Source organism: Coregonus clupeaformis, unplaced genomic scaffold (genome assembly GCF_020615455.1).
Source record: "Coregonus clupeaformis isolate EN_2021a unplaced genomic scaffold, ASM2061545v1 scaf2387, whole genome shotgun sequence".
NCBI classification, from domain to species: domain Eukaryota; kingdom Metazoa; phylum Chordata; class Actinopteri; order Salmoniformes; family Salmonidae; genus Coregonus; species Coregonus clupeaformis.
In genome coordinates, this window is record NW_025535841.1 from 1 (window position 1) to 15,000 (window position 15,000).

The window sequence follows — 15,000 nt, forward strand, 5'->3', positions numbered from 1 at the left end:
CTCTCTCTCTCCCCAAGTGAACAAGGGCTGCATATGTGGTTGGACTGGGAGAAGAGTCCCAGCAGGTGCATGCGGGTTGCAGAAGGCTGATTGCGGCCTCTTTTCCTTCCCTGTTGTATAGTCTCTCTCTCTCTCAGTCTCACACTCACTAACTCCTTCACTGTGTTATACTGTGACTTGGCCTACAGACACATTCATATCCCCACTTTGTCACGTGGAAGCCACTGCCTTTTATCCTGTTGCCTCGTGAGTGGTGTAGGAAGGAAAAATACACTACGTGACTCAAATGTACTACACTTCACATGGACATTTTGAGTCATGTAGTAGACGCCTATCCAGAGCCACTTACAGGTAAGTGAGTGCATACATTTTCATACTGGCCCCCGTGGGAAACGAACCCGCAACCCTGGCGTTGCAAGCGCTGTGCTCTACCAACTGAGCTACAGGGGACTATATGGATGATGTGACCTTGACCGGAAATGACCTGTAGGCCAAAGGGCTACGTTCATATATATATATATATATAATATACATTCATATTATTCAACACCTTTTTTATTCTTGCCATCATCATTCTCGTTCACATCATTAGGTATAGTCCAATGATGGAGCATCCATTCACTCCATCCGTGTCCTACCGATTCAGGAAGTCAACTCAAAATGACTATCTGCTCATTAGACGATAAAAGGAATTTATTTCCAATCAAACCCAACAGACTGCCTTTTTTGATTTATTTATTTACACCCTTTGTCAAATGGTGCCATTTTACATTGCCTTCACCTGGAATAGAGCCCGACAAACATGGGTTACTATTCAGCGCGCAAAGACACCAAAAAGGCGCGCTAAACCCCTACGCTGGAACGGGCAGGGGAAATGATACAATGTAGCCGCTCTCCCGAGCGGCGCGCGCCGCCCATTAAACAATGATACAATGTGCTGCTCTCCGAGGCGGCGCGCGCCGCCATTAAACAATGATACAATGTAACGCAGCCTACCTACGCATTCATTCGGTGGCGATGGAATTGCTTTTTTTACTGACAGAGTGGGTGGCTCTTAAAAGAGCCTTTGGGTTAGTAGAGCAGTCCAAATGCGCTGTTTACTTGGAGCTGGTGTACTTGGTTACGGCCTTGGTGCCCTCGGACACGGCGTGTTTGGCAAGTTCACGGGGGAGCAGCAGGCGCACCGCGGTCTGGATCTCCCTGGAGGTGATGGTAGAACGCTTGTTGTAGTGGGCCAGGCGAGAGGACTCTCCCGGCGATACGCTTTCGAAGATGTCGTTCACGAAGGAGTTCATGATTCCCATGGCCTTGGAGGAGATGCCGGTGTCGGGGTGGACCTGCTTCGGGACTTTGTACACGTAGATGGCGTAACTCTCCTTCCTGGACTTTCTGCGCTTCTTGCCGCCCCTTCCCTGCGGTCTTGGTGACGGCTTTCTTGGAGCCCTTCTTGGGCGCTGACTTTGCTTGCTCGGGCATGATGATGCTCGTTGCTTCTCAGAAACGAATGAGGGGGTGAAGGGCGCTTACCGTCTTTATGAAGAGGAAGCTAAGCAAAGTCAGCGGCCGTAGACACTCCCCCCTGCTTGCTTGCTCCCTCCTCCCTCCCTCCTCTCTATAGCCTATGCTCTGTGACCGATGGGGAATTGTGTGTTTCAAAAGGGGGCTTTAATAGGTGTCCAAATGGCACGATTGTTGTGCTAAATAATGCTGAGTGATAGAATTGCCCACTTTGGACCAGTCAGACATAGGGCTCCCATTTTGGACTGTGTGTGTGTGTGCGCTGTCCCCCTCTTTTCGAGCCACGTCTACCGACTCGTGGTGGCTTTATGTTGTCCAAATTCCACTATTGCTTGACCCAAAATAATAACGTTCTTACACTTTGCACTGTCAGATATAGGCCTCCCTCTGTGCGCTAAAAGTGGACGGGACATTAGAATCCTCTAATTAATACTCCCTGTCCACTCGAAGTGGCTCATACTTTCTTACTAAATTGCATACTAAACATTTTTTGTTATATAAACACTACATGGAATGGGCCCATTTTAAGCGGATGTGGGTGGCTCTTAAAAGAGCCTTTGGGTTCGAGTCGGGTGTTGAGGTTCCGAAGAGAGTGGGTTTAACCGCCGAAACCGTACAGGGTGCGTCCCTGACGTTTCAGAGCGTAGACCACGTCCATGGCGGTAACGGTCTTCCTCTTGGCGTGCTCGGTGTGGTGACTGCGTCACGGATCACGTTCTCCAGGAACACCTTCAGGACACCGCGGTCTCCTCGTAGATCAGACCGGAAAATGCGCTTCACGCCGCTGCGGCGAGCCAGACGGCGGATAGCGGGTTTGGTGATTCCCTGGATGTTATCGCGGGAGAACTGCGGTGACGCTTGGCGCCTCCTTTTCCGAGTCCCTTGCCGCCTTTGCCTCTTCCGGACATGGTGTGTTCGCTAGTTGAGTTCAAGTGAATGAATGACTTCAGCGCCGGTGCGCGTGCGCTATTATCTGCGTTTGGTCGACCTGATTGAGGCCGGCGGCACAGAAAGCGCGCCTCTGTTATATGTTCGGAGGCGTTGCAAAGGGGAGGGCGCTCGTTCTGGGGACTAGGGAGGAGCGATTTCAAAGATGACGTGAAAGCAACTAACGTACGCGGAAACATACTCAAATACTGATATAGGCTATGTGGAACACAAGGCCAAACTGTGACAACTGGGAGATCAGCTAGTACACTGTGTCCCTCTCCTCACATTGTTGTTGTTGTTGTTGTTGTTGTTGCACCTGATTCTACTCATTGAGGACTTGGTAATTTAGGTGACAGGTTGTTCAATCAGCTGTGGCTGTCCAGGCCTACAAGAAAAATGGGTCCTGTTGGGGGTAGCCTACTCTACCGCTGGAGTTGGGAAACACTGAAATGGAAGGGGGGACACGCAGTGAGCAAAACTCCTAACCACATAAAAACACAGACACTTGAGATCATTAAGAGCTATAAGGAGTCCATCAACTACCTGGTCAGTCAAGTCATATAGGGGGGATTTCATGGCCACCTGCTGGAGCAGAAGTCATGTTTGCCAACACTGGCCTTAAAATCATTAGGAGCTATAAGGAGTCCATCAACTAACTGGTCAGTCAAGTCATATAGGGAGGGATGTCATGGCCACCTGCTGGAGCACAAGTAATGTTTGCCAACACTGGCCTTAAAATCATTAGGAGCTATAAGGAATAAATCAACTCATCATTCAAGTCATATAGGGAGGGATCTTAGCACCACCTGCTGGATCAGAAGTACCCTTCACCGTAGGCACAAGAGAGCCATCATCTCTCAACCGGTGCAATTTCCATAAGTATGTGGTAATAAAACAAACAACGACAGCTCCTCATATAGGCAGTGGTTTCACACATTTTCTCCAAGATGTTCAAACGTTCATAGATGACCAGCAGGGTCAAATAATAAGCACAGTGGTTGTAGAGGTTGCAACAGGTCAGTCAGTACATCAGGAGTAAATGTCACTTGTTGTTAGTGTTGTAGTTCCTATTTCTACGGTGTTGCCTACCTGCAGCAATCATGAGTTACCTGCGGTGTTGATTGCAATTACGTAATTTGTCAACTCATAATAACAGATGTTTTGGCAAACCGTTGATGTTTAAATAAATGGATTCCCGGTGTCCGGATACCTTTTCTCTTAAGGGATGTGATTGAGTGAATCCAAAGTAAGTTGGTCTAAATACATAATAGGATGAATCATTCAGGTAAAATAACACAATGTCTATTTGAGTCGAATCAATGTAATATAATCCTTTTTACGTCTCTATCATCTTTACTCAATGTATTGGACCACATCAACTCAACTTACTCAAGCTTATCTACTCATAAAAACAAGCAAAAAGATCTACTCAACAATATGACGTGTGCTTTTGTTGACTGTAATAGCTTGAGTACATTCCACAAAGTCATTTTTTACAGTGTATCTAAAGACACGTTTGTTGTGGTGATGCACTTTTTCTTTGACGTTGAACTTGCATTGAACAGACAAATCCATTTCGATACAACCCTTTTTGTAGTATGACTTAGGAATATTTGTTGATGATCCTAATGTCTATGCGTGAATAGTGATTGGTTGTTGGTGAAATATTGCTGAGAACCCATCATTTCCTGGCCTTTTTTCACTATTGAGCAATTTTGAAACATTTGTTTTGCTATTGGATTCATAATGGTGACCTGGGACAAGTAATTAGTGAAACCAGAGTTCAGCAGTTGCCATTAAAGCGATCGAACCAAGTCATCCTAATAGGCTAGTATTAGCCTAAAGCAGGGTTTCCCAAACTCGGGCCACATTTTGGGAGTTTTGCCCTAGCACTACACAGCTGATTCAAATAATCAACTCATCATCATCAAGCTGGGAGTATTAGAATCAGTTGTGGAGTGCTAGGGCAAAACGCAAAACGCGCACCCCTTGTGGACCCCAGGACCGCGTTTGGGAAACGCTGGCCTAAAGAGCAAATGCTGAAAGGGAATCACCATGAGGTGCAGTACCCACATTTAACCACAAGATGGCCTCCGTGCTCCATTGTAAAGTTTGGGCCTCTGCATGAGTCTCTCAGCAGCACTGCAACATGGGACTTTCAAAGTAAGTTGGCATGCATGTTTTTTCTGGACTGCATGCAAGGCTATTATTACACACAACTAATAGTGTCAATTATTCATCTGAACACAATTCTTGTTACTATTCGGCCTATATTATCACTCGTTTCTTTTTCCCCTCCTTTGTAAAGCATTTTACTGTGTTACTATATAGTTCAAAGGGAAGTGGATGATGCCAGATGGTTGTGTATATACACACACAAACATTGAAGCTAGACTTCAGGCAACTAAAAAGGTACAATCGTAGCTTTTAGACGTGTTAGTGAACAACATACATGGTGGCTAATGTAGAGGTGCGTGTATACATGGAACAATTGTGCCTTTTTTGATGGAAATATGGAGGTGGCTCTTAAAAGAGCCTTTGGGGGATATTCGAGTTCAGGTCATCCTCATTTATGCGCGCTCTCCGCGAATACGGCGGGCCAGCTGGATGTCCTTGGGCATGATGGTCACCCGCTTGGCGTGGATGGCGCACAGGTTGGTGTCCTCGAACAGGCCGACCAGGTAAGCCTCGCTAGCCTCCTGTAAGGCCATCACGGCGGAGCTCTGAAGCGCAGGTCGGTCTTGAAGTCCTGGGCGATTTTCGCACCAGGCGCTGGAAGGGGCAGTTTGCGGATGAGTAGCTCAGTGGACTTCTGGTAACGACGGATCTCTCTCAGAGCCACGGTGCCGGGCCTGTAACGGTGAGGCTTCTTCACACCGCCCGGTGGCCGGGCACTCTTGCGAGCAGCCTTAGTGGCGAGCTGCTTCCTCGGGGCTTTGCCACCGGTGGATTTGCGAGCGGTTTGCTTGGTTCTGGCCATGGCGCTGCTCTGACAGTCGGGAGTATAGCCTCGAAATGCCTATGTGAGTTTGTAAAGCGGCAGTGGCGCCCTGCTGATTGGACACCATCTCCCCACCACCCCGATTGTTTCGCAGGCCTCCTCCGTTAGCCATTGGACGGGAGGCCCGGCCTCTCCAAAACTCAAACTCCCGAATGCGCGCAATGGACGCCGCCGGCCCTTTTACGCACAATAATAGTCGCCAAAGTCAAGAGTGACAGCTTATAGGCACGTATCATCTAATGCTAGCCTGCTATGGCAAATGAGGCCAAGTAGGTGTTGTTGTTCATGCAAGGCCTCATGTGGGCACAGAATGTCGAAATAGTTGTGTATACACCCACTCAATGTATTGCGGTCATAGAAAGGTACTTTGCGCTTTTTGGAGAGCTAGGTGGTTGGCTCTTAAAGAGCCTTTGGGGGTTGAGTAGTCAAGTTGAAGTCGCAGTAGCGAATTTACTTGGCTTTGACTGCCTTCTCGGTCTTCTTGGGGAGTAGGACTGCCTGGATGTTGGGCAGCACACCACCCTGAGCGATGGTCACACCGCCGAGCAGTTTGTTCAGCCTCCTCGTCGTTATGGACGGCCAGTTGTAGGTGACGGGGGATGATACGCAGTCTTCTTGTTGTCACGGGCAGCGTTGCCGGCCAACTCCAGGATCTCAGCAGTCAGGTACTCGAGCACGGCGGCCAGGTAGACTGGTGCGCCAGCGCCCACTGCCGCTGGCGTAGTTGCCTTTGCGCAGCAGCCTGTGCACACGGCCCACGGGAACTGAGGCCAGCACGGGATGAACGGGTCTTTGCCTTCGCCCTGGCCTTGCCTCCGGTTTTGCCTTCTTCCGCTCATATTGGTAGCTTGAGAAAGTCACAGAAAGTCTGAATGAGCCGCTCGCCACTTTCGAGAGCCGTACATATACCTCGCCACAAGAGGCAACGATTGCCACCGGGCCGGTGTGGCCTTATCCAATTGGAGCGAGGGACAGACAGATGGACAGACAGACAGCCCTAAGCCGGTTCCCACCCACAGGCAGCGGTGAGAGGCTACTTTGTTTCCCTCCGACTTTGTTACTTTGTGTCATTTCGCGTGAGCGCCAAAATGTCCGAAATGACATCCACACATTATTTCTCTCCAAATGGGAAACAAACAGCTGGTGAGGTGCACTCTTGAGTTTGAAATCGAAGCCACTATAGTATTGTTATTGTTATTACATGGCACTTGTAACACATACAGCAGCCTGCCTCTGAACGGGAATAGCCCAGTGGCTCATATATAAAAATGGCTGTTGAGGGTGCACTCGTGAGTTTCAATTCGAAGCCACTATAGTATTGTTATTGTTATTACATGGCACTTGTAACACATCACAGCAGCCTGCCTCTGAACGGGAATAGCCCAGTGGCTCATATATAAAAATGGCTGGTGAGGGTGCACTCGTGAGGTCGAATTTCTGAGCCATTTTGGCCCTCTATTATATGCCTCTCCTTCGCACACACCCAGAGTGGGACAATGTTGTGTGCGTAAAAGTAGCCTAGTGTGCGTAATTTCTTTTCCACGACAGGTAGGTACCGGAAATCAATGCGCTTTCTATGGAAAGAGGTGGGTGGCTCTTAAAGAGCCTTTTGTGGTACAACATGTGTCGAGTAGAACACTGTTTGTAATAGGTTTACTTCTTCTTGGGGGCTGCCTTCTTGGCCTTGGCTGCCTTGGGCTAGCGGCTTTGGGCTTGGCTGCCTTTGTAGCCTTCTTGGGGCTCTTGGCTGCCTTCTTGGCCGCTGCTGCGTGGGCTTTTCACCTTCTTGGGGCTCTTGGCGGCCTTTTTTGGGTGTAGCGGGCTTCTTGGCCTTCTTGGGGGACTTCTTTGCGGCGACGGCCTTCTTGGCTGCTACCTTCTTGGGCTTCTTCGCAGCGGGCTTCTTGGCGGCCACCTTCTTTACTTTGGGGACTGCGGCTTTCTTGGCGGGCTTCTTCGCCTCGACGGCTTTCTTGTTGAGCTTGAAGGAACCCGGATGCACCGTGCCCTTGGTCTGGCCCAGGGTACCCTTGGTGACGAGGCTCTTGACTGCGATCTTGACGCGGGAGTTGTTCTTCTCCACGTCGTAGCCGCCTGCCGCCAGCGTCTTCTTGAGTGCGGCCAGGGACACGCCGCTCCTCTCCTTGGAAGCGGTCACAGCCTTGACGATGAGCTCGCCTACGCTGGGTCCCGCTTTCTTGGCCTTGGCTGCTGCCTTCTTCTTGGGTGCCTTTGCCGGCGCGGCGGCGGCGGGTGCTGGTGCGACTTCTGCCATGTCTGTCTGTCGTTTGGTCCGGTACACACACACACACACACGGTCGACTAGTTACCGGAGTGTAACTCCAGTTCTATGAGTGGAGCGGAGCCCCATAGGGGAGCTCTGCTCCTATTGGTTTACCCTCTGCCCTAGGGCAGAACAGCCTGAAGCAAAATTATGCACACACCTACAGCCAATGGGAGTACAGGTGTCCCTATATAAGGAACCCCCGTTCCCTCAATCTGCCTCCCGAGATATTATCTTCAGCGAGACTAGAGAGGGTCGGTAGGGGCCTTAAGTCCTATAGGGCTCGCTCCACTCATAGAACTGGAGTTACACTCCGGTAACTAGTCGTTCTATATCGTGGAGCTCCGCCCCATAGGGGAGCTCTGCTCCTATTGGTTTAAGGCGGAGCGAAACGGCTCCAAAATGTACTCCCTGCCGAGCCTAACACATCCCATTCGAAAATGAGAAAAGGTCAAGCCCAGCAATGGCTGTAACCAATTCCCGCAGTACTGTGACTAAAACCCCACCCGGCGTCACAATATACCGCGTCATCGGTTATAGACCAGCCCCCATCTAGCTCAAATGGCAATGCCAATGGCTAGTGGGCAGATCATCAGAATAGACGCTTCGTGCTAATCTGTACCAGCAGATAGCCGTGCCTCAATATTCTGTGACAACACTATCGTCCACTAATGTAATGACATCAGTCACTCTACATTAAGTGTCCAACAGACCGCCTTACTCACTCTATGGAACCCATAGATTAGTAGGCAGGAACAAAATATAAAAGTCATACTATCTGAATCAGATAGATGACCTCACATTCTGTCAGTTCAATACATGTCTTTATGTACTGACCCTGAGTCAAGAGACATGCCACAGATAGCCTTTCATCCGAAGCGGACCTGATAGAGACCTGTCTATCGTCCTGCTTCTCTTTCCTCTAGCTCAAGATTCTCTTTCAGCTATGCTGAGTGCAATCGAGCTTGAAAGTTGAAAAGCCTATTCTTGACATAACACGTTTTCCTAACCAAGGGCGGACCTGATTGGAACCTGTCCAAGGTCCTGCTCTGTCCTCTCCTTTTTAGCTCAAATCGCCTTTCAGCTCTGCTGAATGCCGACCGAGCTAAAGAGTTGGAAAAACGTGCCATAATATGTTTCTTCTAATAAAAGCGGATTTATGAACATGGTCACAATCCTGCTTTCTTTCTCTGTTTCTTTCTCAAGATCTCCCTTCAGCCACGCTGAGTACAGATCGAGCCAAAGAGTTAGAAGACATATCCAACAGATAGAAACGGATAAAAAGGAGACGGTGTCGACCAAGACGCCGCTCTACAAATATCCACTACCTCTGTACCTCTGAAGAGGGCAGTAGAAGCTGCTACTCCACGAGTGGAATGCGCTTTAATACCCTGAGGCGGTTGTTGCCCCTCGCCAGACGTCTGCCGTCTCAATGCCTTCACAAAGCCAATGAGACAATCGCTGTTTTGAAAGTGGTCTACCCAATGCAGCCGCACCGTGACACACAAACAGCTGAGGCGATGACCTAATCGCTGCTGTGCGCTCAACGTAACACGCCAAAGCGCGTACTGGGCACAAACAATGAAGCTTTTTTCTCACTCCTCTCCCCATGGGGAGGGGGATAAAAAGCCCACAATTCCACGGTCTGTGATCTATATGCACTGTTAATAACCTTCGGCACAAATGCCGGGGTTGGGACGTAACACCGCTCTGCTCAAATCGCCATTAATGGCAAGGCAGTCGGGTCTCGTCGACAGTGCACTCAAATCACTGACCCCGCTTTAGCGGTAGTCAAGGCGAGCAACAGCGCCGTCTTGATAGACAGCATTTTGAGGGGTATTTGATTCAATGGCTCGAACGGCGACTTACATAGCGCTTTCGAGAACCAAAGCCAAATCCCATCGGGCAGCGTAGCTCTAGGCATTGGCCTAAGCCGTCGCGTTCCCAATAAGAAACGTTTCACTAATGGGTGACTGAACAGGTTTTTCCCGTTAAACCCTTCATGACCAGCTGAAATTGCCGCTGCAAACACTCGAATGGTGGAGGGCGATTTCTGCTTATCAAACATAGACTGCAGGAATGAGAGCACATCTCTACCTGACAGCTCATGGGGTCTACGTCCTGTGTGTTACACCACTGTGAGAAAACATTCCATCTGCTTGTGTATACCCTGGAAGTGGAACTGGCCCTAGCGCTCTGTATGGTTCTGATCACTGCATCAGATAACCCACGGCGCCTCAACCTGTCCCGTTCAGGAACCAAGCCTTCAGTGGTTGGCCGATTATGGGCCACTGCCCTATCGAGCCTCCCGCCTGGCTCAACGCGTCTCGTCGATGTGGAATTGTCCAAGGTGGCACAATCAACATCTGACTCATCTCTGCAAACCACGGAGCTCCCGGGCGATCGGGGCGCTATCAGTATCACTGTTAGCTCCTCTGATCTCACCCTGGCTAGCAGTGGGAGAATGCAAGACAGCGGAGGGAATGCATACAGGAGAACTTTCGCCACGGGCAGTGCGTGACGCGTCTCTTCCCAATGGCGGCTCGTCCTGTTGTCTCAGGGAGAACCATAGGGGACACTGCGCTGCTCACACGTGACGCGAACAGATCCACCTCGGCTCTCCCGAATTGTTTCCAAATTTGGAGAACAATGTCTGGGTGCAGACACCACTCGTCGTCTCGAGGACCCCCTCTTGACATGAGATCTGCCCCTACGTTCAAGTAGCCCGGAATGTGCGCTGCTCTCAACGAGCGAAGGTGCTTGTGAGCCCACAGCCACAATTCCTCTGCCGCCCTGTGGAGGGCAGGAGACCTGACCCCTCCCTGGCGATGTATGTGAGCTACTGTGGTCCGGTTGTCTGACCAAACCAACACATCGCGACCCCGAAGGGTAGACGCTAAGTGGTTCAAAACCAGTCGAACCGTTTCCAACTCCAAGAGGTTTATGTGCCGACCTGATTGAGGCCATGCACCACCTATCGCTTGAGACTGACATGTCCCTCCCCATCCAGTTAGACAGGCATCTGTATACACTGGAATGTAGGATGACACCTTGCCCATCGGGACTCCGTGCGTGAGAACGCACGGGTTCCTCCAATAGTCCAGGTCTGCTCTTAGCGAGAGAGGAACCACCACCAACCGATGACGTTGACGCACTGGGTCTAGTCTTAGTTGGCGAACCACCGCTGTGTTCTGCGCATGTGCAGAAGCCCCAGCGGGACCACAGAGTGGGCTGCCGACATGAGACCCAAAAGTGACATGATCGAGTAGCGCCGTTACTGTGTGATTCGGACGACACTTCCTCAGGGCTAGTACCAATGCTGCCCTTCGAGGGTCCGAAATTCGCGCCCTCATCATTACAGTGTCTAGCTGTAGTCCCAGGTAGACTATCTGATGACTGGGCCAGGGTGCGCTCTTTTTCCAATTCACAGCGAACCCCAGACGCGTGAGATGAATCACTGTCTGTGTCGTGTGCGTGAACGCCAGCTCTGCTGACGGGCGAGAACCAGCAGGTCGTCTAGGTAGGCTAATATCCTTATCCCTTGACGACGCAGCTGTTCCAATGCCGCCTCCACACATTTGGAAAACGTTCGAGGTGCCAGGGCGTACCCAAACGGCATCCTCGTGAACTCGTACGCCACCCCTTGAAAGGCGAACCGCAGAAACTTTCTGTGGCGAGATTGAATCGGCACATGAAAGTACGCGTCCTTTAGGTCTATGCTTGTACAAAAGTCTCCCTTCTGGACACATTCCAGTAGACGTTTTGTCGTCAGCATTCGGAAGGGCCGTTTGGTTATGCTTTCGTTGAGAATGCGTAAATCCAAAATCGGCCTCACTCCCCCGTCTTTTGGGCACTAGGAAATAAGGCGAATAGAGCCCTTTGTTCCTTTGCTCTCGGGGAACTACTGTGACCGCCTCCTTCGCCAAAAGTTCCGTGATCTCTGACATCAGAGCGGCTACTTTGTCCGGCGTTTTTCATCATCGTTTCCACCACTCCCGAAACGGGGTGGGGTCCGATGGAATTGGAGGGCATAACCCTTCTCTAACGTCTGTTCTAGCCAGCGTGAGAGGGTACAGCTTCGTTGCCACTGCCAGCAATGCAGAGAAAGCGGGCGCGCACGAAGCTGTGGTACATCCAGTAGGAAGGACCTGTATTCCTCTATGGCCCTCGCCGCCGCTATTCCCCAGCACTGAGTTGGTGGAATAGCCCAGGGTGGGCCCCCCTCGAAAGGGAGAGGAAACATCAGCTGGTTCTGAGTGAATCGGAGGCCTTGATACGCTAGTTACGCCCGTAACTCCAGTAATCCGGCCCTCCGTGAACGCAGCACGGTTCTGAACTGCGCTGGCTGAGGCATTAACCTGAGACAGCGCGCTCTCCCCGGATAGCAATTGCGTCATCACGTCATTGTCTGACTGAGACTGCTGCTTGGAATGAGACCTATCCATTACAGAACTCAACCGAGTCTGAAAGGTGTGATCTCTGACTGGTACCACACGGTGGTGCCATAATACCTCTTCACTGGTCTCATGCGGCTGCTCAACAACACACTCAATGAGTGGTGAGCTGCGCTCAGAGCCATGGGCATTGATACGTTCATAATAGACCGGGGGCGTCCATACCCCGGTTACACTTGTAACTCTGGTATTCCCGCTCTCCGTGGAACGTCGCACGGGTCTGAACTGCGCCGGCTGAGGCATTAGCCTGCAGCAAGGCGTCATTCCCGGCTAGCGGCTGCGCCTCCATGTCACATTGGGACAGAGACAGCTGCCTGCTGAATGTGAGGTCTCCTTGAGATAAGCCAAGACGGTGTCTTGGTATCTTTCCTCCCTTCACCTCCTGTGTGCGTTCAGCTCTGCACCTCTGGTGGGCTGAACTACGCTCAGTGTGGTGAGTATTAGCGCGTTCAGAAAGAAGTGGGGGCGCCGATACACTGGGAAACTTCGTCACCGTGGTAATCGGGCCCTCCGTGAACGCAGCATGGGTCTGAATCGCACTAATCGAGACCTTAGTCTGCGATAGTGCGCCATCCCCAACTAGCGGCTGCGTCATCATGTCTCCTGACTGAGACTGCAGCCTGCTATGAGAGGCACTCACTACAGTACTCCTTGGAGTCTGTAATGTGAGGTCTCTTTGAGATAAACCAAGACGGCGTCTAGGTATTATTCCTCCTTTCACCTCCTGTGTGCGTTCAGCTCTGCACCTCTGGTGGGCTGAACTACACTCAGTGTGGTGAGCCTGGGCGCGTTCAGGAAAGGTGGGGGCGCCCGATACACTGGGCACCTTCGTGACCGTGGTAATCGGGCCCTTCTTGAACGCAGCATGGGTCTGGGTCGTACTAACAGAGACCTTAGTCTGTGATAGTGCGCCATCCCCAATGTGGTTATTATCGGCGCGTTCTGAGAGAAACGGGGCGCCGATACGTTGGTTACGCCCGTAACCGTAGTAATCAGGCCCTCCGTGGAACGCAGCACGGGTCTGAACTGCACTGACTGAGGCGTTAGCCTGAGACAGAGCGCCGTCCCGAATAGCGGTCGCGTCATCATGCCATCATCTGGCTGAGACTGCAGCCTGCTATGTGAGACACTCACTACGGCACTCCTAGGAGTCTGTAAAGTGAGGTCTTTATAAGGTACACTTAATACCTTTTATATACCTGCCTTATGTGTGCATTCAGCAACGCACCATGGTGGGCTGAGCTGCACTCATAGTGGTAAGAGAGAGAGCGAGAGTGAGGAAGGTCGAACGCTCTCGGATGTATTATGGAAAAGGGGCTCTTTTTTGACAGTGTCAAGTAGAGCCAACTCTTTATTACACACATCAACAAAAAACATTCTCCTCCATACACTCAACGGTAGAGTGGGGGGGGGGACAGTGGGCTCGGTCACAGCAGGCGCTGTGCCGTCTTCCGTTCTCTCCCCCTCGCCTGTCATAAACGGCGTCTCTTCTGGCCGCCCTTCGGGTGATGCCAGGATGACGCTTTAATGACCTCTCTCGCCCGGCACCTCTGGCGCTGCAGGGGGGGGCGAGGCCCGCTCCCTTGCTGCTGGAGGCCGCCGTCTAACGCCAGGCTGTAGCGAGAGTTATGGCCGCCCTTCCTCCTATCCACTTCCGGGTTGGAGGGAATGGGGGGCAGCTTAATCTCCCGCTGTTTAGCAGCCCACTCAATGAGACCTGAGAATTCAGGCACAGAGAGGCTGTGGCGTCATCATCCAGGGATGTAATGACCTCACAATTTCCCGAAGGAAAAGGGGTGTTAAACATCTGGGTCAGTGTAATGAATTGTTCCAATAGAATATTCATTTCTTCCCCAATAGCCCTGTCATCTCCTGAGTCAGTGCCTTCAGATGATGCCTCAGCTGAGACTAACACTGATAGCACATCCTCGAGAGGAATATCCTCCCTAAAAATGCCCAAAGCTGCTTCCACTCCTTCAAAAAGGAGGGCTCAGCTGGCGCATAGTGGGGATTAATGAAGCTGTCCCTGGCGTGCTGTGTCCCTCAACCCACGAAACAATGTCGGGGGGGTCGACAGCCGCCAAGGGGAACAGCGACACAGAGCTCTGAAAAGAGCTTTTGTTAAATACTTACCCTATGGATAAGCTTGGTGTGCTCATTGTAGGAAGACGTTGACGGCTGGATGTCAACGACGAAATTCTTCCTGAGTCTTCTGTGGCTTCTTCTCTAGTCCAGTCGCTGAAGATAATGGGAGGCAGATTGAGGGAACGGGGTTCCTTATATAGGGACACCTGTACTCCCATTGGCTGTAGGTGTGTGCATAATTTTGCTTCAGGCTGTTCTGCCCTAGGGCAGAGGGTAAACCAATAGGAGCAGAGCTCCCCTATGGGGCGGAGCTCCACGATATAGAACTGCGAGGAGTAGTTTGCTGTAGACGCTGTTCTGCGCTATTGAAGCTCCACACCGAGCAGGGGGCTGGCCTTAAACGCGACATGAGAACCATGTAGACTCAAGCCAACCAGCTCGGCTTCTCTGGGCTGGCCAAATGCTCTTTCACTTGTGTTTTCTGTTCGCCTATATTGGCCCAAAAGTCACCGACGGAGCCGTGTTTTTGCTCCAAAAGCGAACGGCCCAGCGAGCAGACTTGTCTCCGTTCAGAATAAAGTCATGTGGGCCGCGGAAGGGCCGTGCATTTTGTTGCGACTCGCTCAAAATCTCACCGTTGGACTGTCGGGTGGAGCGGTGCGCACTGGTTTTCCTGTGCTATTTGTCTCCTAAATGGGCTAAAAGTGCATCCGATTGCCAGCAGCACT

At 51.1% G+C, this 15,000-nt stretch overlaps 1 protein-coding gene and 2 pseudogenes across 1 annotated transcript; all 3 read right to left on the minus strand.

Annotated features, from left to right (window-relative positions):
* Positions 1–1,046: 1,046 nt before the first annotated feature.
* LOC121555613 (histone H2B) lies at positions 1,047–1,476 on the minus strand. The gene is given in 2 exon segments (XM_041869443.2): positions 1,047–1,407; positions 1,409–1,476. Coding segments are annotated over 2 exon segments (378 nt in total). The 3' UTR covers positions 1,047–1,097.
* Positions 1,477–2,094: 618 nt separating this feature from the next.
* LOC123488595 overlaps positions 2,095–15,000 on the minus strand; it is a 20,251-nt pseudogene continuing 7,345 nt past the window's right edge.
* LOC123488597 lies at positions 7,103–7,760 on the minus strand (annotated as a pseudogene).